Here is a 25,075-nt window from a genome sequence, read left to right on the forward strand (position 1 = left end):
GGCCTAACATCATAAGGGATGAGGCTAGGAGCTGTAAACCTTCCAAAACAAACAATTTTTGAAAAAAAATTATACATAAAAAAAATATTCAATTACCTACCGAACAACTTGTTTTTTGAAAAAAAATTATACATAAAAAAAATATTCAATTACCTACCGAACAACTTTTCACTTCCACTGAACTCAAATAAGTTTAGCAATAATATTATCTCTATATGATAGGAAGGCCAAGTAACGTAGGTTAAAGTAGGTTAATGAGAAGAAAGCCCTAAACAGCGTCTTGTTTGAGGTGCTAGGGTTTTAGCTCATTGTATTGAACGCGACGAGGAAGAGGAGCGGGAGGAGGTAGACGCAGAGAAGAGCCATGGTACACGTCAATTTTTATCGCAACTGTAAGTGCAATGTAGTTCTGTTCCGTAGAAAGGCATATTTTCACAGTACATGTTTTCATTGGAGACGGACATTTTACCTAGGACTAATTTGTTGTGTATGCATTACAGATGGAAAAACGTTCAAGAAGCCGAGGAGGCCCTACGAGAAGGAGCGGCTGGATGCGGAGCTGAAGCTGGTGGGAGAGTATGGGCTCAGAAACAAGAGGGAGCTGTGGCGGGTGCAGTACGCGCTCAGCCGCATCCGTAACGCCGCTAGAATGCTTCTTACTCTGGATGAGAAGAACTCTCGCAGAATATTCGAAGGTGAGGCGCTGCTAAGGAGGATGAACAGGTACGGCCTTCTGGACGAGAGCCAGAACAAGCTTGATTATGTCCTCGCATTGACAGTCGAGAACTTCTTGGAGCGCCGTCTTCAGACCCTTGTCTTCAAGTCCGGCATGGCCAAGTCTATCCATCATGCTCGCGTTCTTATCAGGCAACGTCACATCAGGTAATGTATTGAATTTTCTCTTTGATTGATTTAGTCCCCCTTTTTCTAAGCTAGAATTATGTAACTAATAGATAAAAATCACTTGTGGCTTTTTGAATGGCCCGAACTTTATATATCGCGAGACCTAATAATATCAGTGTTGCCTTCATAGTCGTGATGCTAACTATATTGGTGTTGTGGACCTGGCCCTAACTGCATTGGTGTTGAGAGTGCTGTGGATATCTATATGAGCAGGGAACCATCTGATGGTGATAGTTAATTTTGTCTATGAAGGCACTACACAAGTTTGTTAAGGTGTTTTTTGGGTGGCAGAGGGGTGTAGGTATCTTTTAGAGCAGGATCTCATTCTTCTGTCACGCTAATTTTATTTTTAGCAACGTTTTTCTCAAATTTGTTAATGTTTTTTAGTTTTGGAACCTATGGTTTTCTGCATACCTCAATTAATCACGAGTTACGATTATTTGTTCTCACTAAATATAAAAGGAACGGGAGGCAAAATTTACAGCCAAGTATAAGATTGCATAATATTGCCGTCACACCCTCATCTACATCTTAAACTTTCAAATACTTCTTCCCTGTTTAAGCTCTTAAGTGCAAAATTCCAAATTACATGAAAGGGAGATCAAACAAATTTAAATTGCCTTTGTAGATAATGATTAATAAAGGAATTATGGAGCATTAAGTATAAAAAGCTAAGTTACCAATTTGGAAGTGGATTCCGGAAGCAGGTACAAGATCCAGGTTTTTTTTTTTTTTTTTTTGGGGGGGATGGGGATGCAGGAGGAAGCGTATATATATGTATAATATGCAAAGAAATGTAAGAAATCAACAAAAAACAAATCATTTGATATATGACTAGGATACTTCACCCTTTATCAAAATTCAAGATATTTCAAAATTTATATGATATATCAATACGTGCTTATCCAACATTAGAGTTTAGTCTTAGACAATAAGTTCCAACAGGTCATGTTCAAGATTCCAACAAAATAAAAACTTAGTTCACAATTGAAGTCTCAATTAACTAATATGCATCAGAGTTTGAATCATAAGGATTTGCAAGAAAATCCACATTCTCATTGCCATCTCCAACTGCTGAAAGATCATTTGAACAAAAAATGGTTGCACTTATGCTAGATGTACCACATGCTACGCTATCATCATCACCATCTCTGAGTTTAGTAAGTTCATGAAGTGTGTCATCCAAATCTACACACTTAGGGGCTACATCCCAAAGCTTTGTTGACCCTTCCTTGTAATGATCATTCTTACGTACAAAAGATGCAAGTTGGTGTGGACAAAGACCAAATCCTCAACTTTCTTGGAGCCCAACTGGTTGTATATGCGTCTTCTCTTGTTGTAATAGAGTTGTACCCAACTTTTCATATCCCGGGCTTGTGTAATCAGTTGGTGATTCTTTGATTGCTGCCACCATTTCCTTCTAATGTGGTGATCTCACCAAGTGGAAAGGAAGCCCATTCGCATAGAGGCAACGTGCAATAGCTTCATCAACACGGTCTCTTGCCTCCATTTTAAGTGCGGTGTGAAATAGGCCACTTTTGCGGGTTGAAATTCCCACTTTTTCCTCATCCTCTCCTGGTATAGGCACTTGCAAGAATGGGTACAATTGGTTCATTGGGTGCATGCATCTTGCTCTTCAAGGATGGACCTTGATAGTGGCTTTTTTTTAATCTATTGACCAATGCATGCTTTTTTTTAATCTATTGACCAATGCATTAGTAGCTTCTTGTTCTCTTATGAACGAAATGATTTCTGCACTAGTCATCCGAGTGCAGTTTTTGCCTTTGCACATTCCATATCCTTTGCTTGCAAGGTCCATAAAATGAAGCTTCACGTGGGAATGACCTATTGAAAGGTTTTCCTTTGTTATTTTGACACTAATTGCACTTCCAATAGTATGAGCCACCTTCTACAACCTGTGATATCTGTGTTGTATGTCTCCATAAAGGAGAACTTATCTTAGTTTTGAAATTATCAGCACGTTGCCCTCCTTGGCCCCCCATTGAACTTTGACTAGCACTACCACTGGCATCTATTCTTGCCTAGTTTTTTGCAACCTATTATATAGGAAAATGAATAAATTTTAATTAGGTCCTAACAACTATGAACATCATGCATACAAGTGCCAAAAAGTGAAAAAAAACTACTAAAATAGATACCCAAACTTTCTTTTTTTATATCTTTTAATTGAAAAAAAAAACTAGATAAATTTATTCAAAAACTTGAAAATATTCATCAAAATACTCAAGAATGGGATTGATCACTTAGCTTGGATGCTTTAAATTCCTTTGAGAAAGCTATCTCTCACCCTTAGATTGATTCTCTTCAAGAATCTGCATCTAGAGGCAATAGGGACGAATCAGCAACTTAGATGAAAAGGGGCCTTCTAGAATCATTGATTGAGTTACTAGATGGCATCCATTGGCTTAGTTTCCTCTCTTATAATGCTTTGGGGTGTTTCTTTTATGTTTTGCTATTGGTTTTCTTGGAAATAGTCTCGCATGCTCGAGTTTGATGACAACCCAGTAATACTGTTCCCGGTACTCGAGGGTCTAAATGGGATGTTGTGCAAAGTCCACTTCTGCTTTGTTTCCCTTTAGAATGGTGGTGTAGGATGGAGCCATAGGGTACCTAAGATTGTAGAGCCAAATCCTGGATGTCTCAATGTTTTTCCCATTCCCCCTGTTCAGTATGGTAATAGGACCAATTCTCTAATGACCTAGTAGCATAGCTTCTAGCCACTCATCGAACCAGTGATTTCAATACATAGCTGGGAAATGGTTAGCAAGCTATTGTTTAATTTTTTAATTGAAATCATTGGGATGTACATATCTGTCAGAAACAAACTGCATTTTGTAGAAAATCTACTTTCTATTATTGAAATTCCAAAATTTATCAATGAACTTTTTATCTTCTAATTATCCACTTTGACTAGATATGTCATGTCCCCTCTTTAGCTCCTTTTGGCAGTGATATGTGAGTTAGCCTATCAAGGAGTCTCATAGGCTGGCAAGAGTGTTTAGAGGCTCAATCAGGGTTACAATGTTCGGATTTGAAGTTTTTGACAGTGAGGGCATGATTCAAAGGAGTTCCTTAATTATAGGAGGAGACCCCTACTTTCTAGGAGGTGGAGGTATCTTCAAGCATTGAGGTTATAGGAGACCGTCCCTTGGTTCCAATTTCGGGAGATTCAAAGGTCTTCCTACTTTTTAGGGTTATCCCTTGATTTGAGGGATGCGACTGTCGATTATTTCTTGATATCCGGCATCAGTCAAAGGTGGTGGCAAGTTCAGTTTCACCTTCTAATGGTGATCTGGCTATTAGTTGGCTCGTGGGGAAATATTTAAATATATTTAAATATTTCCCTAAGTTAGTAATTAAATATTTAAATAAGGCTAATTTATTAGCCACTAGGTTGAAATAAGGAGATTTTTGGCTCTAGTTGGTCAGTTGTGTCGGGGTGTGATACTCTGTTAGAAAGTGCCAGACCTCTACTATTTGATTTTCAGCTACAGGAGCTTCAGTGACGCTCGATACTTTTACCATGATTGAAATAATGTTTTTTCCTCTATGTTGGATGCCAATAATGAAAATAAACATTATAACCCAAAGTTTCCACTGAAGTCATATTAGGTCATTTTTAGGGTTCGAATGCCTAGTAGGGAGTTACAAGGAGAAGCAAAGGAAGGAAAGATTATCTTTTACATTATTCATGCATCATTTTGGGCGCTTGGCTCTGGTAGAGCATTCCTCCAACTAGGACACCAACCCTAGGTTGAGAGAGTAAACTGTTTGGGACGTAACCCTCAAGCAGCTGTGATTCAGCAAGTCTTCAGTACTATTTTCAGGCATAAAGCAAGCAATTTCAGCAATGGCAACCCTTCTTATCTGATCTTTAGTAGCAGCCACCATCTCAGATCCGATCTTCAACATTTGGCCACCTTTTCTGCACGCTTGGGCGTTGGAATAAGAACAGATCTGCTGCAGACCTGTAGCTGGCCGCCTATCCATATCTGGCGTTGACTGTAGCTAAGGTATTGGGTTGCTTTTATTTTTGTAACAGTTATTATTGGGTTCGTTTGGGTATTCCCAACTTTCAAGTGCTGTGGTTTTGGATCATTACTATGCTGTTTAAATATTGCTGTTACTAGTAGATATTGTAACACATCTATTTTGAAGAGAAAATATCAAAAATCAAACACCAAGCTTCTGCACTTCTGTGTACTCTGTAAGAACACTTAAAAATTGCAGGAGAATTCTATTTATTTAAATAAAATTGCAGTAGATCAGTGAATTGGTCTGCTAGGGATATTTCAGTGGTATCAGAGCTTAATCTTGCCAGCCTGTGAGTTGATTGCAATCTAGGATTGAAACACTATGGCCGATGAACAAAGAAATGCCAAGCAGAACAAAGTAGAAGAACAGGAAAGAGCAATGATGCAAACACTCATCACAACACAACCCTTGATAGTCCAAGCCCTTGAGAGATTATAGGATAACTTGGAAAGAATGGAGTTGGATAGGCACAGGGGTAGATAGGGACGCAGTAGATTTGTGTCAGCAGCAGGGAGTCAGCATAGCCACAGATCTCATGCTTCTGTAAGGAGCTCCCTTCATTCCCATAGGCGTGAATGCCCCCATACACCTACTGGAGACAGGCCCTTGCTTCCACAATTCTTACTAGGAGAGCGTAGAGCACAGGTAGATCCATCGGAGGTGGAATTTTAGGAATCTATTATGGAAGTTGTAGCTGAATGGAGGGCTTTACCTCCTAAGTTCCGTGATGTTTTTCCTCTTCCACAGTACTGTTCTCAGCGTAGGGGTACTACTAGGTTCAGAGGTGACAGGGGTTTTAGACCACAACAAAATAATGATCTCAACAGAGCTATTGGGAAAGTCTCACTGGTCACTTATGATGGTACAGGTAGTACTAGTGCACGAGCTTGGGTGCACAAATTGGATATTTACTTATCTTTACGTCCCATGCCAGAGAGGGAGGCTATATAGTTCGCTGTATTACACTTGAATGGGATTGCATATGACTGGTGGCATCATGGGTTGATCACCCAGGTTCATGGATTGATTCACTCTTATACGGATTTTACTGAGCGGCTTATTACTCGGTTTGACCAAAAAGACACAGAGCTCTACTACAGAGAATTGGCTCATCTTAGATAGACAGGACAGGCTGAAACTTACATTAATGAATTCCAGCGCATTGCTGTGATGGTACCTGATATGCCCCAGAAGCGAAGTGTGATGTTATTCATTGAGGGGATGAGGACAGACTTAAGGGATTGGTTCGAGCATTCCAACGAACCACCCTTAAGGACGCCATTGATGTAACACTAAGACTGGACGTTATTCCTACTTATCAGTCTAATAAGAGACCATTCAGGGACGCAAGACCTCCACAGAAGGCCAACACCTCACAGAATAGGGATGGACAGTCAGTTAGACCCCCTAGGATGGACCCAAAGACACAGAATGATTTGAGGAGGAAAAAGCTTTGCTTTTCATGCATCGTTGTATGGGTAAGGGCAAGGTTCATTTGACTGAGGTGACATCTGAGTTTGGTTATGAGGAGATACCTGACACTGACATTGAGGACAGTCCCGAGGAGACTCATCAGGAGCAATCTCAGTTGGAATTGGACATGCCAGAGTCATTGGCGGCAGCCAAAGTGACTATGGCTACATTATCTGGTTATCCCAGATTCCATGCCTTTCGGCTGAAAGGCACATTACAAGGCCAGAGAATCATGAGCTTGGTCGATACAGGAGCTACACATAATTTTATTGATCAGAAATTGGTTGAGAAATGTGGGTTACAATCTGAGATATTTGAGGGTTTTGGGGTAAAGGTTGCAGATGGTGCAATTTTGGGCTGCACTAGGAGGATCTCACAGCTTAGTATTTAGATGGGGGATTTCACTTTGACAGATGACTTCTATATTCTACCCTTGGAGGATTATGATATTATTTTGGGTATGTAGTGGCTACAGGGAATTAGAAGGTATATTATTGATCACCACTGCATGCAGTTAGAGTTTTTGTTTGGGGGGAAGAAGGTGATCTTGAGAGCAGCTTTAGACGGTGGACCTAAGGAGGTGACATCTCGCAGGATGGAGTCTATTATTAGATATGATGATATGATTTGGGCTACATGTTGTTTTGTGAAGTCCAAAATACCTACTCCTCAGGATGGCAGAACATTTCATGTTGATATTCAGTCAGTAATGGACCGACATGGGAGAGTTTTTGGTGACATACCTCTTGGTGTACCTCCAGATAGAGGGTTTGAGCATGAGATAGAAATGGAGGATGGAGCTAAACCAGTGATCACCACTCCATATCGTCACCCTAAGGCATACAAGGATGAGATTGAGAAGACCATTCATGAGTTGTTGGAAATGGGCTTCATACATCCCAGCTCTAGCCCGTTTGCTTCTTTTGTGGTACTTGTCAAGAAGAGGGATGGGACCTTGCGGATGTGTATAGATTACAGGGCACTGAACAAAAAGACAATAAAAAACAAATACCCTATTCCACGCATTGATGAGTTGCTAGATGAGCTTCATGGAGCTATCTACTTCTCTAAGATTGATCTTCGTTCAAGTTATCATTAGATTCGTGTACGATCAGAGGATGTACGTAAGACGACTTTTGGCTGCCATTATGGACATTATGAGTTCTTGGTGATGCCTTTTGGCCTTACCAATGCATCGGCTACTTTCTAGTCATGCATGAACCACATCTTCAACAAGCAGTTGAGGAAATCAGTTCTAGTGTCCTTTGACGATATCTTGATCTACAACCAGACTTGGGATGACCACATCAGGCATGTTGAGGAGGTACTCAGCATCATGGAGAACCAGGCTCTATTTGCTAAGTTGTCCAAATGTGAATTTGGACTTAGAGAGGTTTTGTACTTGGGCCATGTGATCAGTGCTGATGGAGTTAAAGTACATGAGGAAAAGATTCAGGCTATTCGTGATTGGCCCTACCCCCAGAGCATTTTTGAGTTACATGGGTTTCTTGGTCTGTGTGCTTATTACAGGTGGTTTGTGAGGGTTTTTCTCAGTTAGCAGCACCATTGACTGATCTCACAAAGAATGGAGCTTTCAAATGGACAGAGCAGGCACAGGGAGTCTTTGATAGACTCAAGGAGGTTATGAGTACCTGTCCAGTATTAGCACTTCCCGATTTCTCACAGCCTTTTGTGCTGAAATGTGATGCCTCAGGTGTGGGCATAGGAGCAGTCAGTATTGATGCAGAATAAACATCCCATTGCCTATGAGAGTAGGAAACTGAGGGATAATGAGAGACTATACTCTACATATGACAAGGAAATGTTGGCTATCATGCATGCATTAGCCAAGTTCAGGCAGTACATTGTTGGCAGCAAATTTGTGGTGAGGACAGACCACAATAGTCTGAAATACTTCCTTGATCAGATAGAACTCAATGATAGACAGCAGAAATGGGTAAGCAAAGTCCAAGCCTATGACTTTGACATAGAGCTCATTAAGGGGAAGAATAATGCGGTTGCTGATGCACTTTCCAGAAAACCATCTAACGCTGCCATATGTTCATTGAGCGAGATTTTAGTAGATTGGAAGGCTCAACTTTTAGTTGAGTACTCCAAAGATCAGTAGGCTTGTGAAATCATGAATGGGCTGATTTCAGATGATAGGTATAATGTAGTAGATGCGATCATCTATTACAAGAGCAGAGTGTTCCTTATTCCGGGTTCCCAATTGAAGGAGTGAATTTTGCAGGCTTACCACAACACCCCTATAGTAGGGCATCCAGGGTACAGTAAGACTTACAGGGCATTACGAGAGCGATTCTCTTGGAAAGGACTCAAGGATGATGTTTTATGTCATGTTCGAGAATGTTTGACATGTCAGCAGAATAAGTCTGAACATACCTTCCCTGCTGGATTATTGCAGCCATTACCCATACTGGAACAGAAGTGGACAGGGATCTCCATGGACTTCATTACAAGTCTTCCTCGAGTACAGGGGAAAGATTGTATATATGTGGTAGTTGACAGATTGACCAAATATGACCATTTCTTTCCTATCACAGTTGACTTCACCACATCTCAGATAGCAGAGTTGTTCTTCAGAGAGGTGTTTAGACTCCATGGCCTTCCCAAGACCACAGTGAGCGATAGAGATAGTCGGTTCATGAGTTCATTCTGGCAGGAAATTTTCAAGCTCACTAGTACAGAGTTGACACCTAGTACTAGCTACCATCCACAAACAAACGGATAGACTGAGATTGTAAACAAATGGGTGGAGGGATATTTACGCAACTATGTCTCAGGACAGCAAAGAGCATGGTTGCGTTGGTTACACTTGGGCGAGTATTGTTACAATCCTACCCATCATATGTCTATTTCTATGACACCATTTAGAGCCCTTTATGGTTATGATGCCTTATCATTCGTAGACTTGGCCATTGAGGATAGTAGAGTTCCTCTAGCACAGGACTGGGTTCAAGAGAACCAAAACATTATGAAATCCCTTAGAGAGAACTTGCAACAGTCACAGAATCAACAGAAGATCTATGCTGATTGGCACCGAGTGGAGAGGGTGTTCGAAGTGGATGATTTGGTCTTTCTACGATTGCAGCCCTATCGACAAAGCACCCTTAAAAGGGGTGGAGTTGAAAAGCTCAAGCCACGTTTCTATGGACCCTACAGGATCGTTAGGTGTGTTGGGGAGGTTGCATATGAGCTTGAATTACCTTCAGATAGTAGAGTTCATAATGTATTCCATGTATCTTGCTTGAAAAAGGCACTAGGGCAGCAGGTTGTAGCATCCCTTGATCTACCCCCGTTGGATGAGGAAGGAAAACTGATTCTGATTCGTGAGCAAATCTTGCAGGAAAGGGAACGCCAGCTGAAGAGAAGGGTGATTCGAGAGTACTTGATCCGTTGGAAAGGCCTCCCCATTGAGGATGCCACATGGGAAAGTGAGTCCATTTTACAGCATCCAGGTTTGCACTTGCTTGTGGGCAAGCATCTCCCAGAGGAGAGGACTTTCATGTCCCCTCTTTAGCTCCTTTTGGTAGTGATATGTGAGTTAGCCTATCAAGGAGTCTCGTAGGCTGGCAAGAGTGTTTAGAGGCTCAATTAGGGTTACATTGTTCGGATTTGAAGTTTTTGACAGTGAGGGCATGATTCAGAGGAATTCCTTAATTATAGGAGGAGACCCCTACTTTCTAGGAGGTGGAGGTATCATCCAGCATTGAGGTTACAGGAGACCGTCCCCTGGTTCCAGTTTCGGGAGATTCGGAGGTCTTCCTACTTTTTAGGGTTATCCCTAGATTTGAGGGATGCGACTGTCGATTATTTCTTGATATCCGGCATCAGTCACAGGTGGTGGCAAGTTCAGTTTCACTTTTTGATGGTGATCTGGCTATTAGTTGGCTCTTGGGGAAATATTTAAATATATTTAAATATTTCCCTAAGTTAGTAATTAAATATTTAAATAAGGCTAATTTATTAGCCACTAGGTTGAAATAAGGAGATTTTTGGCTCCAGTTGGTCAGTTGTGTTGGGGTGTGATAGTCCGTTGGAAAGTGCCAGACCTCTACTATTTGATTTTCAGCTACAGGGGCTTCGGTGACGCTTGATACTTTTACCATGATTGAAATAATGATTTTTCCTCTATGTTGGACGCCAATAATGAAAATAAACATTATAACCCAAAGTTTCCACTTAAGTCATATTAGGTCATTTTTAGGGTTCAAATGCCTAGTAGGGAGTTATAAGGAGAAGCAAAGGAAGGAAAAATTATCTTTTACATTATTCATCCATCATTTTGGGCGCTTGGCTCTGGTAGAGCATTCCTCCAACTAGGACGCCAACCCTAGGTTGAGAGAGTAAACTGTTTGGGATGTAACCCTCAAGCAGCTGTGATTCAGCAAGTCTTCAGTACTATTTTCATGCAGAAAGCAAGCAGTTTCAGCAATGGCAACCCTTCTTATCTGATCTTCAGCAGCAGTCGGCATCTCAGATCTGATCTTCAGCATTGGGCCACCTTTTCTACACACCTGGGCATTGGAATAAGAACAGATCTGCTGCAGACCTGTAGCTGGCCGCCTATCCATATCTGGCATTGACTGTAGCTAAGGTACTGGGTTGCTTTTATTTTTGTAACAGTTATTATTGGGTTCGTTTGGGTATTCCCAGCTTTCAAGTGCTGTGGTTTTGGATCATTACTATTCTGTTTAAATATTGCTGTTACTAGTAGATATTGTAACACATCTATTTTGAAGAGAAAATATCAAAAATCAAACACCAAACTTCTGCACGTCTGTCTACTCTGTAAGAACACTTAAAAATTGCAGGAGAATTCTATTTATTTAAATAAAATTACAGCAGATCAGTGAATCGGTCTGCTAGGGATATTTCAAGAAATGTCTATAGTCAACCCAGGACTTAGACCTGGGCGTTGTCGTATAAGCTCTTAAGGGCCACAAAATTCCCTTGATATTGAAGAACTGGGGTGGATGATTTCTTATCCCTTTTCTTTAATCATTTTACTCTAAACCCCATTTGGAAAATGTTCAATTTGATAAGGAAAACCCTCCAGCACACAGCAGATCAGTGAATCGGTCTGCTAGGGATATTTCAAGAAATGTCTATAGTCAACCCAGGACTTAGACCTGGGCGTTGTCGTATAAGCTCTTAAGGGCCACAAAATTCCCTTGATATTGAAGAACTGGGGTGGATGATTTCTTATCCCTTTTCTTTAATCATTTTACTCTAAACCCCATTTGGAAAATGTTCAATTTGATAAGGAAAACCCTCCAGCACATCACAGATGATACAAAGATGAGACTGGAATTCTGCTTGCAGGGCGGGGATGACCCCTTATGTGATTTTCATATGATCCTCATTTCAACATGGTGGCTTTACTTTTGGCTAACAGTGTGTATCCTCTGCTTGAAATTTTTGTTAAAGCCAAGCTTTTGAGCATGGTACTCTAATGAGCTGAAAGAAAATCAAACCCTTGAAATTTAGGACTTGCAAGGTATACAGAGCTCAGACTATCAGGTTTCTAGCCTTTTACCATTTGCAGGATTGGGGTGGTTCCTTATATGATGAGGTATAATCCATGTGTCAGGATTCCTCATGTGGCCCCCATGTATTCCTCATGTAGTTCCAATGTCATGATTCCTCATGTGGTTAGGTATAATCTGCATGTCACATCAATTGCACACTGGTGTATGAAAATTATTGTGTATCTGCTGCTTGAGAATTTATGGGCTTCCACATGGTGAATTTGGGCATGATAAGCCCAATCATTTTGGGTGTTTGGCAGGCCTGTGAATGTGACCTGTAATAAGCTTAGCTATCTCAGTGCACAATTCAGTGACCTGAAGGTTTACTTCTTATATGTTGACAGTTAAATTTTAAATCTGAAACAAATACCATATGACTCCAAATTGATGTTATGAAAGGTCCGTGGTTTCTATCTATTGTATGATTACATTATTGAACTGTGCACATGCTTACACAAATCCCTTTGATGGCTTATTGTCATGTGCAATGCATCTTTAATTGCCACTACCATCATGGTATTTCACAAGGCTAATAGTACGACAAAGAGTTTGCTAACACTTTTAGAATGCACTTATAACATGCATTCTTGTGGATTAATTGGTTATTCAACATAATTGATTGCTGCAATTGTATTTCACAAGACTAATAGTACGACAAAGAGTTTGCTAACACTTTTAGAATGCACTTATAACATGCATTCTTGTGGATTAATTGGTTATTCAACATGATTGATTGCTGCAATCAGCTGTTTCAATGATATTTAACGTCAAGAACTCTTATTTCACTTTGGTGTGGTGTCTAAGCACCTAAATGTCTTATTTTGATTGCCAGAGTGTGTTTATGCGAAGGGATGAAAAAATGAGTTGTATAGATTTAGAGGTTTTCAAATGCCTCCCACATGAAGATTCAGAACAACACTCAAGTTTCTTTTATACACTTGCTTTTTATAATTTGACCCATGTGGAATAGGACAATGATGATGGTCTTTTACACAACTAAAACTATAAGCTAGTAGTTGTCTCGAGAAAACGGAATCCCATGATATCAGAATCATTTATGAGCTCTCATGCATGTTTCTTCTCTTCTGCATATCTGGACTATCAAATTCTATTCTGATGAAGGTTGAAGCATGTTTCAAAGTTTCTTTAGCCCAATGTACTAAGAATTATGGCCGACCAATTCAATTTCTGAATTGTGCTTATTTCCAGGTTCTGTTTTGGTTTAATAACAGCTTCTGCAACAAGCTCAAAATAACTCAAAAAAAAAAAAAAATGAGAAGGAAAAATGCAGTAGATCTACCAGTTTTCCAACACCAATCTGATATACACACTTTTTTATTAAACAGAAACTAAGATCATGACAGATAGGTTTGGTTATTGATATGTAGTATTAAAGTCTCCATATTCAAAGGAAAGGTGTTATGAAAAGGCTTGCTTGTTCAAAATACAAACACTATATTGTATGTTCAATTTTAGCTTCTTTGTGCACATGAGCTTTGCCAATACATTTGAAGTGTTCACTAAAATATCCACTATCTCAGGCATGACCCTCTTATCCACCACCATGTCACATTTTTGGTACATTGTTGTGCTTTGTTTGTGGGTAGAAAGTATTTATTTGTACTATTTGTTTGCACTGTGATTGCTGCTGATTCACTCTATATTTGGCCTCAACCCAATTTTAGAAGGTAGTCATTGAAACGAAACAAACTCCTCATTGGCATCTGTGGCTGCCATATACTTGGCTGGTGATCACAACTTGCTTCTTGCTGGTCCAATTAATTACATCACCAAACCAGTTTAACAAATGCATCTACTAGAGTGGTGTATGTTTAGTGTTGTACAATACTATTGCCCTTGTAAAATTTATCGAACTTAGTTGAATATACTCTCAAAAATTATCTATGCTCAAGCACCTTGATCTTCCTTTTCTATGGTTTGCTGCAAGATCTTCACTCCATTGAACCTATGAGAGAGTTCAGATGTGCTCGAGAAAGCAGGTCCATTTCTTCTCATGGAAGTCATAAATGAAAGAAATACAATAGAGTAATTTTTGCAAATGTAGGATTATGCAAGTCCAAACATATTACTGTGATACAAGTGCAAAACTCTTGTAGATTTGATATATGTCATAGGGTTTGCCGAGTTTTTGTCTTCAAGTTTGAAATTCGGTGAACTTAAGAAAAGAGTTTGAATTTTGTTAAAATTTATCAGACAATTTGCATTGAAGAGGATAGGCTTAGTTTTATAAAAAAAAATATTAATGCAAAGTATTTTTTTGAGGTTTTTCGATAGTTTTTTGGCTTGTTGATGGATGTCTCTTGCTGGTGGCTAGGGAACAAAAAACTTATGTTTTAATGCAAATGGTCTGAAAGGCTCAACTCATGATTGCAATCAAGTAGGTTGAGGTGTGGAACGAGGTACATTTCTTGTGTGGTAATATTAGAGTAACGTGAATTGCGACGATTCACATGATTCAACGGTTTGATTCAAGCTAGGTGATTTTTGGTGAATTGGTGAATCGATTTGGCGATTTCTTGGTATGAATGCCATGAATCACATGAATTGGCGTGATGCTGGAAAAATTGGGCAGCCCAATTAGGCAACATAAAAAGTACAACTTTTTTTTTTTTTTCTTTTTCACATTTCTCTTTCGTATAACCCTAAAAGGCCTACTATTTGTTGAGTATGACAAAAAGAGAGGAAAAGTGAGAGATAGACTCGAGCTAGAGAGATAGACTTGTCTTTTCATTTTGTTTACAGATAGGCATATGTTTCATGGATCTTCATCTTACATACATTTATGATTTGATGTCATTGGTTTTGTGGATCTTCATCTTACATACATTAATGATTTGACAACATTTATAATTCTATATATCTCTGTCATATGATCTTATGTTTTCTATTTACTTCAGCTACAAATTACAATTTACATTTTACGTATGTGATGGATTTATCATTTATGTTCTTTGTTTATGTATGCTAGCTTCTATTTGATGATGTTATAGCGTTTCTAAGTTATATTCAATAAAGGGTGCATAAATAAGTTTTAAATAGTTAAAATTTCCAAACTTCAAGGGTTTTTCACTTTGCCGATTCCGATCAGATTCACGATTTGAGTCGGCCTTGCCAATTCCGAGGCCTTGCCGATACCAAGTTTTGGTTCTTTGGTTAATATTCAACGCTTCAGTTTTTGCCATGGGAAGAACTCCACATGAACCTATGCTTAATTCAAATTTCAAATTCTTCAAGCGAGGGCTTTTTAAATTCAAGATTTTGTTCATCTTTTTCTATATTTTATAAATTTTTAAATAACGCTCTTATATTTTTATAAGGTCTAACATGATTTTCCTCTTGTTTAATTTATAGTAGTTTGTTATTAAAATATGTTGTCCTATTGTTTCATTCTAAGTCACATGATATGCCAAATTTTATCCATGAAGTTTGATTATCAGCGAATATTTACCCTTTCTGAAATTCATCCGAGTCTTATGATATTTATTATAATATTGTTATTTATAACGATACTTTAATTTATAGTAGTTTATTATTAAAATATGTTGTCCTATTGTTTCATTCTAAGTCACATGATATGCCAAATTTTATCGATGAAGTTTGATTATTAGCGAATATTTACCCTTTCCGAAATTCATTCGAGTCTTATGATATTTATTATAATATTGTTATTTATAACACTATTATTTAAATTTAAAATAATATTGAGTTATTTAGTTTAATTATTTAGCATTGTCTAACTATTTTGTCAAGTTTGTGGATATAATAGTTATATTTAAAACTAATAAAAATTATTTATTTATACACACACACACACACATATATCATAGTAACACAAGGATTCGTCCCCCCCCCCCCCCCCCCCCCCACCTCCTCCCTCGTCTTGCACCGTGCATCGGGTATGGGGATGCATTGGGGACGTTCCCTTGTCGCCAATGACACCACCAAATTCCACCACCTCCACAAAGGATGGGGGCATCTTGGTGTTAACTATTTGCTGATTTCACTATTTATGTTCAGTGTTCGATGTTCCAATTTAATGCAATGTTCAAGTATATACTCTTTTACATCTTTTTATCTTATATTGCAATACATCTTTTCACAACTAGCATTTTAAGTACCATATGTATGGTAAACACAACCCCCCCGGTCCCTCATTGTTGTCCCCCTACCATCCCCAAATTAAGGCCTCTTTGTCCCCTCGTTTCAAAAACTTGTCCCTCGTTCCCCAGGGCAATGCAACTATGACATAATAGTATCATTATAAATAACAATATTATATGTATGTGTGTGCGTGTGCGTGCATATATATGTGTGTGTGTGTGTGTGTTTGTGTGTGCATGCATATACACCCACACACATATATAATATTGTTATTTATAATGGTACCATTTAAATTTTAAATAATATTGAGTTATTTAGTTTAATTATTTAGCATTGTCAAAGTATTTTGTTAATTCCGTGGATATAATACTTGTATTTAAAACTAATAAAATTTATTTAAGTTAAATTTAGTGTCATTTTATTTCAGATTTTTTACTTTTACCGAACTGTGACTTAGGTTTCATATATCATAATTTTTCATTAAAAATAATTTTTCCTTTAATTATTTTATTTATACTAAATTTTATTATAAACAATTAACATATTTTTAAATTTAATTTACATTTTAGGTTATTAATTTTTTAGAAATTAAAATGTAAAAGTTCATATATTTTTACTTATTAAGTTATTAATCATATGATATTGTTGGGGACTTTCAAAGTAAAAATAAATAAGTTCATATATTTTTACTTTATCTTAAAAAATCAATATCAATGTTTTCAAAAGTTTTTTTTAATGTTTTTAAAATGAAATTTAATACTTTTGATTTGCTTTTTAATGGTTTAACTTCGATAAATTTTCATGATTTTTAAATGTGTCCTCTTTTTATAATGTTTTCAAAAGTATTCAGCAATGCTAATTATTTTGAAATTATAAGTATAAATTATTTAAATTTTAAAAAAGTAAAGATATATAGGTGAATTTAATGCCGATTTTTTTCTCACTGTTGAACTTCATTTGAATTTTATTATTGCCAAACTTGGAACTCCAAACTTGAACTCAAACTCAAACTCAAACCTTCTGATTTAAGGATCTGAGATTTGAGTAAAATAGAGCATGATTGCTTTATATATAGATAATTTTCATAAAAGTGAAAATCTTAAGGACAACAACCAACCTGTCGACCATTCATTTTACAATTCAAGGGGCTATGGTGTTTCGAACCAATGTGGCCTTTTTGAGTTGGAAGCTTACAGTACTCTGAAACAAGAATGCGATGAGGATCTTCTAACCTATTGCATTTTATGAATGAGTTCAAGCACAAACTTCTTTGGCAAACACCATTTCTCGATGAACAATCTTACTTCCATCCTTGGTGAAGACTATCCGCACAGATTTGTCATTCATTTTGGTCAAATAACCTTGCCAAACCAAGGGTGTATAGTACTCCAGAAATATATGTAATCTGCCTATAGTTAAACACATGCTTGACTTTTCCATGTGCAACTGTTCTGGGAAATGTGTTTTCCAAGTAGATCCTAGAACCTTACACTACTATTGTACTCATACTCAAAAACTGCATTTAAAGGGGAGTGGGGACATATTCACATGTCAAGTCTATTTAGGTCCTGCCATCACCTACGGTACCCACACCAGAATGTTGTTGAACATAGATGCATATTCATAACCTATTCCTGAGCTGCTATTTTGGTGTAGTTTTGGAGGCTGTTGAGTGAGGTGTACAGATTTTGTAAGCATAATTTATAATATAATTCACAGTTGCCAAGTTATACTATAGCTAGGTTCAGCAATCACCATGTGTTGTGGTTGTAGTGTCTCCTTTTGCTCTGATCATTCAGGTGTTGATTAGCCGATTCTCTTGTCACCTGGCAGGCTACTGTGGAGATATAACTTATAAGGGATGAGAGGCTGGCATTGTCAATTATTACAATTATTAATTGACGGAGAAACAAATAATATTATATTGAGCCCATAAAATAATTTTATAATGGAAAAGTTGCTTTGGGTTATAAAATTAAGTGACTTTAAGTTATGAAATACAGACATGAAGTAACTTTATTAAGAACTTAATAAAATATAAAGTGACTTTATCATGAAGGCAAAGTCATAAAATGAAATCATTCTATTTCTTAAGCCTTCTAGAGTTGGGCGAAACCTCTTGGAAGAGGGAAAAAGTTTATTAAGAATCAGATATTGTGATTTGAGCTCTAAAGGCGGTATAGAGAATTTATTTAAGGTGTTTCTTTGATACCTGCTAATACCTGCTTGTTGCTTGTTTGACAGTATCAGCTATATCTGAATCATTATCAATAGATTTGTTTCCACACGTGTTACTCATTGGTATTGCATTGCAAGGCTTTAGCATCTAATTTAAGCAATCTGCCAATCCTTTTGATCTTTGTGGGCCTTTGTGCCCACCATTAGATTAATCTGTTTTGATATGGTGTTCTCTGAACCGTTAGACTAATCTTTAGATGTTAGCATTTTCTCAACAGTTTGATTAACCTTTAGAAACAAGTGTTCAAGTTTGTGTTAAATGAGTCTGTTAGCTATTGTTTGAGGTCAGACAGGGCCATTAATTTACCAACAGTTGCAGCGGTACCAGAAGAGGGGCCTTGAATGTAGTCGTTATTTTTAACATCTCAAATTTTAATACTATTAATTGTAATTATTTTCAATATTTCGGTCAATAGAATTTTAAAAAATAATCTTTTAGATATATTTGGTTAAATCTTAAATTATAGTTCCATCTTGGATCATAAATTAGGGTAAAGTCTAGTCATTGACTTTTAGTTCCTTATTTATCTGTCTCAGCAATAAAAATAATCATGTAACTTGTGTCAATTAGTCTTTTCCTGGGTACAATTGCAGACGTTCTATGTACACTATCCTGAATATCTAAGAGGACAGTGTTCTTTAAAGAGTATAGTATTATTTGTGTAAGGTCATAATGGATTTCTCCCATGCATCAATAGTTTTTATCTTGATTATATGCTATGTGCTGTGCCATAAATCCCCTTTGATGTGGAACTGACACTGACATCTTTAACATGTCAAAGACAATCTTATTGGCATTGTTCTAGCAGTTGACAAAAAAAATCACTTCCTGTTGGCATAGCGTATGAGATGGAAGTTTGTGGTTGGCTAGGAGTCCTAATTGCATTTTAAGTTCTTGGAACTGTTTTCAGAGTGTCCTTTAAGAGTTATTGGCGAACAACCATAATATTTCCCCAGTACATTGCAATGCTTAAGATGTTTCCAGATGTAACTGCATCGAGATTTGTGACTTCAATAATTTAAATGTATATGTTCACAGTGATTTGTTCTTGAAATTATAATGTCAACAACTTTGACTCAATTACATTAAGAAACATTTCAAGTATGAGTTGTTGGAAGTTTGTGGAGATTCTAGTGCTTTCTTTGGTGATTAGCCATCTTGGTTTCTCATCTACATTTGTGTGGGTAAGCAAACTAACATCATTTGTGTTCTCTTCATTGTGGTGCATGGGTGCTGGAAGACGTGGGCAATCTTGCTGCAAAATCGATTCAGAAATGAATATCTAAAGAAAATATATTCAAACACCTATGAAACCATCTTGCTTTTACATCAACATTTGTGTGGGTAAGCAAACTAACATCATTTGTGTTCTCTTCATTGTGGTGCATGGGTGCTGGAAGACATGGACAATCTTGCTGCAAAATTGATTCAGAAATGTATATCTAAAGAAAATATATTCAAAGACCTATGAAGTCGATTCCAAGTTGATTCCGAGGGACAAAACTCTTGAACTTAATAGATTAAGATGTTTTATAAACAGAAGCAATATTATAGAGCAGTCAAGAATGATTAAAGAGAGATGTGCAAGAAAGGTACTGAAGTGAATCACAAGACTGTACTAGTTCTTGCATTTTGCACATGGTATACATGCAAAAGATGCAACTTATCTTCTAGCTATGCCTGTGCTATCAATGTCTAGGTTTGGTTTGTTGGTTTGTTTGTTCCAGTGGTTAGGTGGTCCATCTGGTATCTGGTGACTATTTGTATTTTTTTCAGTAAATAGCAAGCACGCATTCTGTTCCAGGTTTGTTTTTGGCTTGCTTCGATGGATCTGCTGTGTTGTTACTTTCACCAAATCTGCGTTTAATCAAATATCCTCTCCAAGTGGATGCTATGGTCCAAGTCATAGGGTTTGTCAAATTTTGGCCATGAAGTTTGAAATTGGGTGGACTTGAAAATTTGCTAATAATTGTTGAAATTTGCTGTGCTCTTGTACGGATAAAAAGTCACATTTATGGACAAAATATATCCAGGAAAATGCCCTTTTAAGGAAAAATTTCCTGTTATTTTAGTGTTTGGTAGGAAAGATTTTTCTGTCCTTTTTTAAGGTTCAGGATGGATACCACCTGTTCTTACTTAAACATTTTAATATGCGCAACTGCTGTTGGATATTTATTTGATCCATTCTGTTAATGAAGCCTACATAGAACACAGCCCACTGGATTATTTTAAAGAATTTAAGGTTATCCCAAGTTTCCATGATGGGTATGGCAGGGGATGGGGAAACAAGCTTTCTGGACAACATTTTTATTGTCTTTTTTGCCGAATTTGTGGATGGCTAGGGAATGACAAAGGGGATGACTATATAACCATGAAAATCAAAATATATAGAGAAATTTAAAATATTCATATGAAAACATGGATAGAACATTCACTTACATAATAGAGCCTCAAAATATAAGATTTAGCAGAACTCATATGCTAAATTTGTGCTACTTTGAGAAAGTCAAATTTCCTGTAGAAGTCAAAGTTCCCTGGGTGTTCCATATTGGACGGGGATGATTGAAAACGATACCAGTGATGTGTCCCCGAGTAACACTAGTTTAACTTTATTCCCTTGGTTGATTCAATGGATTAGTTTACTCTGGCTGATAATTCAATAACGTCTAGCTCTAGCATATGTATTTAAATTGGGTTGGTCCATAAACAATGCCTGGTAGCCTATATATCTATTTGGTGGTTGTGGCAGATGATATATGAGTTTTGTTGGAGGCCCGAGGGAGAGGAACCAATCTACTATATTGTGGTAGTTCTGGTGGGAGTTCAGTACAATTATATTTAAAGTTTAATATTTATTTGTTTATTGATATTATACTAATTATGTTCAAAATATTATATCTTAACTTCTATTAATGTGATATTTTGTAGTATGAAATTTAATATAAATAATATAATTTATATGGCAAGTTTATTTATTATGTAGTTTGTGTTTGTTGGTGCAATACATAATGATGGGACCTGACTAGGTGAACAAGTCAAGTCCACAAAAAGTGGAAGTATTTTATTTTTTTCCCGATTATAATTTTTTCACAGCTGATCTTAAAATTTGAAGCACTTAAACATTGAATCTTAAAAAAATTCAGTAATGTAAAATGTAATGCTTTGAGTCTACTTCTCAAATATGTAATTTATTTTAATACCCTGAATGTACATTTTGATTTCCAATAGGCATGTTTCAATGTGTATGGCCACAATATTTGTAACCAAAGTATTCTTTTGAATCCTTCTGTAAAAAGATGTGCCACACTGAAGATTGAAGATTGATAAAGTTATTTTTGAATGATATTTTAAAAATATTATTATTGGCATTGAATTTTGTTTTGAAAACTGTAGTGTTGCCATTATGATTTGACTTAACTTATCATTTAATGTTTTTGATTATTGAAAGAATTGTGTAGATTGATCTAATATAATTTTTTAGAGGAAACACAAAATAAAAATATATTAAAAATACAAAATCCTAATATTTGAGGTTTATGATCAATTCCACAGAAAAATATTGAAAAGTAGGAATTAGAAGAAACACAAAATAAAAATATATTAAAAATACAAAATCTTAATATTTGAGGTTTATGATCAATTCCACAAAAAAATTGAAAAGTAGGAAATATTGTCCAATCCTAAAAAAAATTTAGGTATTTGTAAACTAGGTATTGTTATCCATAATGATTTTCATACAAAAGTTCTGACAAAATTATCATATGTGCTTGACACATGATGTATCCAATAATGTTTTCTCTTGACATTGTTGACATGATCTTGTACTCGTGGGTCCAAGGCTACCTAAGCCAAATGTGTGTCGGCATTTTAAAGTAATAAAATGTGTAGCCCTATTTTTGCAATCCCAGATGATGATGATTTATTTAATTACCCGTCCTTTACAAAATGGGTACCCATTTTTTTCATATTTTTAATGGCCAAAACTTCCCTTTAATGTAGACTTAACTACCTGTAGACACCCAGCTCCATAGCATGCCCAACATTGCTGGGGTGAGTGTGTGGGTAGGGTCTGTCTCAGCACGGATTTCTTAGTTGTACTTCTCTTTATTGTGTGTTTGGTGTGCCTTAATGATAGACAAGTTGCTCACATGCTATTTAAGTACACAAATACAATAGGGATCTTGATTCTTGCAGACACCCAGGTCTGCCATGCCCAACGTTGCTGGGGTCAGTGTGTGGGCAGGGTCTGGCTTAGCACAGGTTTCTTAGTTGCCCTTGTCTCTTGTCTCTTGATTATGTGTTCGGTGTGCTTTAATGATAGAAAAGCCGTGCACATGCTATTTAGGTTCACAAATGCGATGTGGATCTCTTTGCTGCCCTTGTCTCTTGATTATGCTTTTTGTGTGCATTAATCATAGTCACCAAGACCTTGCCTGGAGACTTCAAATTTGGGTGGAGACTTTGTGTCAAAGTCACCCTAGTCTCCAAGTCTCCTGCTGTGAATTTTGATGTCTCTGTGCGCCTCCAATATTAGTATTAGTATTAGTATTACTATTAGTAATTTGAATTTCAGATTTGATATTTTGATTCAATAGTTTTAATTTTCATACTTAATTTTCCATTTCAATTTTCCATTCTTGTTTTCAAAGCTGTGTTATGATATGACTACTGTTTTTGAAAAATAGTGGTACCAGGTATATGAACCAGTCTCAGACCTCCAAGTCTCCCTGTCTCCAGGTGACTATGGCCTCGAATGGTAGAGTTGTTCACATGCTCTTCAAGTTGACAAATGCAATATGGACCTGATTAGTTAGCTAATTACATGTACCTTAACGAGTGATCACTTATTTTCTCGTACCCTATCTCATAGATTTACAACTTCGTTTCACCAAGAAAATGTCAGTTAGTAGCCCAATAGATATGGGCATGGCCATCCTCCCTACAAATTGCACCATTGACTAAATTTGAAAACAATGAAAACACAATTATTTTTTTTGAAATTTTCAGCATTTGATCTTCATGATCTGTATATTTTGTGATTGAAAACAATAAATTTTTTGAGAAAGTTCCGCTGAGTTTTCGTGAATCTGAAAAAGAATGATGTTTGACCTTTTTTTTTTTTTTGTCTTTGGTGTATTTTGTCTGGAGATTAGCCAGCGCCAATAGATATACTGTTTGGATTTCTGAATCATTTTTCAAGTTGAATCAGATTGATTTTGCTGGATCGTGCAGGTTTCAGTATTCTTTAGAGTTACTGGATGTTCTTTTGACATTTGGTTTGAAAGGAATAGTGTAAATAGTAAATACACAATTAAACAGATCTGCTGGATGTGATGATAAATGACTAAATTGTATTAGAAATTATTATGGTAAGCTAACATTTGTGATGTTGCATATTGTCTGCTCTCTATTGATAAATCTGAGGTGAAGAGTTGCAAAATAATGGGAAGATTTTCTGTTAATTGAATGATTGTTTTTGGTGCAGGGTTGGCAGGCAGGTGGTGAATATTCCATCTTTCATGGTGAGAATGGATTCTCAAAAGCATATTGATTTCTCACTTACGAGTCCACTTGGTGGGGGGCGTCCCGGTCGTGTGAAACGAAAGAACATGAAGGCAGCATCAAAGAAGGCTGCTGGTGGAGATGGGGAAGATGAGGATGAAGAATGATAACTGCGGTGGTACTCTTCACTAGAAAAACTTTGCTAGATTTTTTTACATCACACGAAGACTGGTAGATTGAACAGATGTCTGTTTGTCAGAGCATTTCTGTTGCTGTGAGATGGTGAAATAAGTGGACTTCAATCTTTAATCTGACACATTTATTATTAGAGCACAGCTTTTTCCCAATTACTGCAAAAGATGGGCAGTGAATTTTGGCATAGGTCAGGTGGACACCAATTTAAAAATCGGTTGACATATTAATTAAGTGCAGCTATTTTGATTATTAATAACTTGAATTGTTAAAATTTTTGTTCAAAGGATTATGACTTCCTGTTGTTGTATAACCAGTAACAACTTCATGCTTAGTGAGTCCTTATACATAGGTAAAATGTTCTAAGTATTTGTTTTACTCAAGTATCTGAGTTGATTTCCTCTGTTCTTATTGGATAAGCATTTTTTTCTTCACATATTTTGTATTTGGCAGTTTGATAAGATGAAGTTTTAGTATTTGGTAGTTAGTACATATATTTATTTCTAGCAGTTATTTTTAATGCTTTTGATGGTTTGGCTTTAACCCTTCGTTATCATTTAAAATAATAAAATGAAGTCTGATCGGTTTTCATGGCAAGGATATTTACAAAAGCTGTTTGCAAGATGAATTTCAAATCCATTATTTTTCTTTACCATGTCCAGCATGTATTTGTTGCACGGCATCCTGATTTGTACAGTTTCATTGATTAGTCAAGTTAAAAATGAGTGGTGGTTTTGTAGTAGTGTTGTTATACAACATCTGCTTATCTAATGACATAATCCATGTAAGAGATTGTTTCTGAATTATCCGTGAAAACACAGTTTTTAGAAACAATTTATTGCATGTTATACATGGACTGGAAAATCAATGCCCACAAGAATTCTTGTTGGAGATCATTTGTTTAGATTGAAATTATCTTGGTAAGACTGGCTGATTGGGGTTTATGTGCAGCTCTACTAAAGGTTAACTTTATAGTATTTTATAAAAAATCCTGTACCTTTCAGGATCTTGTCACTTCTTTATTGTTGGTTGTAAT

At 36.8% G+C, this 25,075-nt stretch overlaps 1 protein-coding gene across 1 annotated transcript; it reads left to right on the top strand.

Annotated features, from left to right (window-relative positions):
- The first annotated feature begins 243 nt into the window (after window positions 1-243).
- On the top strand, window positions 244-24,422 carry LOC149555775 (small ribosomal subunit protein uS4y). The gene is made up of 3 exons (XM_089829936.1): window positions 244-392; window positions 501-882; window positions 23,831-24,422. The coding sequence occupies exons 1-3, from the start codon at window positions 365-367 to the stop codon at window positions 24,012-24,014; spliced, it is 594 nt and encodes a 197-aa protein (XP_089686062.1). The 5' UTR covers window positions 244-364; the 3' UTR covers window positions 24,015-24,422.
- The last annotated feature ends 653 nt before the right edge of the window (window positions 24,423-25,075 follow it).

This window comes from Cupressus sempervirens, chromosome 5, assembly GCF_028749045.1.
Source record: "Cupressus sempervirens isolate cs-2001-9-10 chromosome 5, ASM2874904v1, whole genome shotgun sequence".
NCBI classification, from domain to species: Eukaryota; Viridiplantae; Streptophyta; class Pinopsida; order Cupressales; family Cupressaceae; genus Cupressus; species Cupressus sempervirens.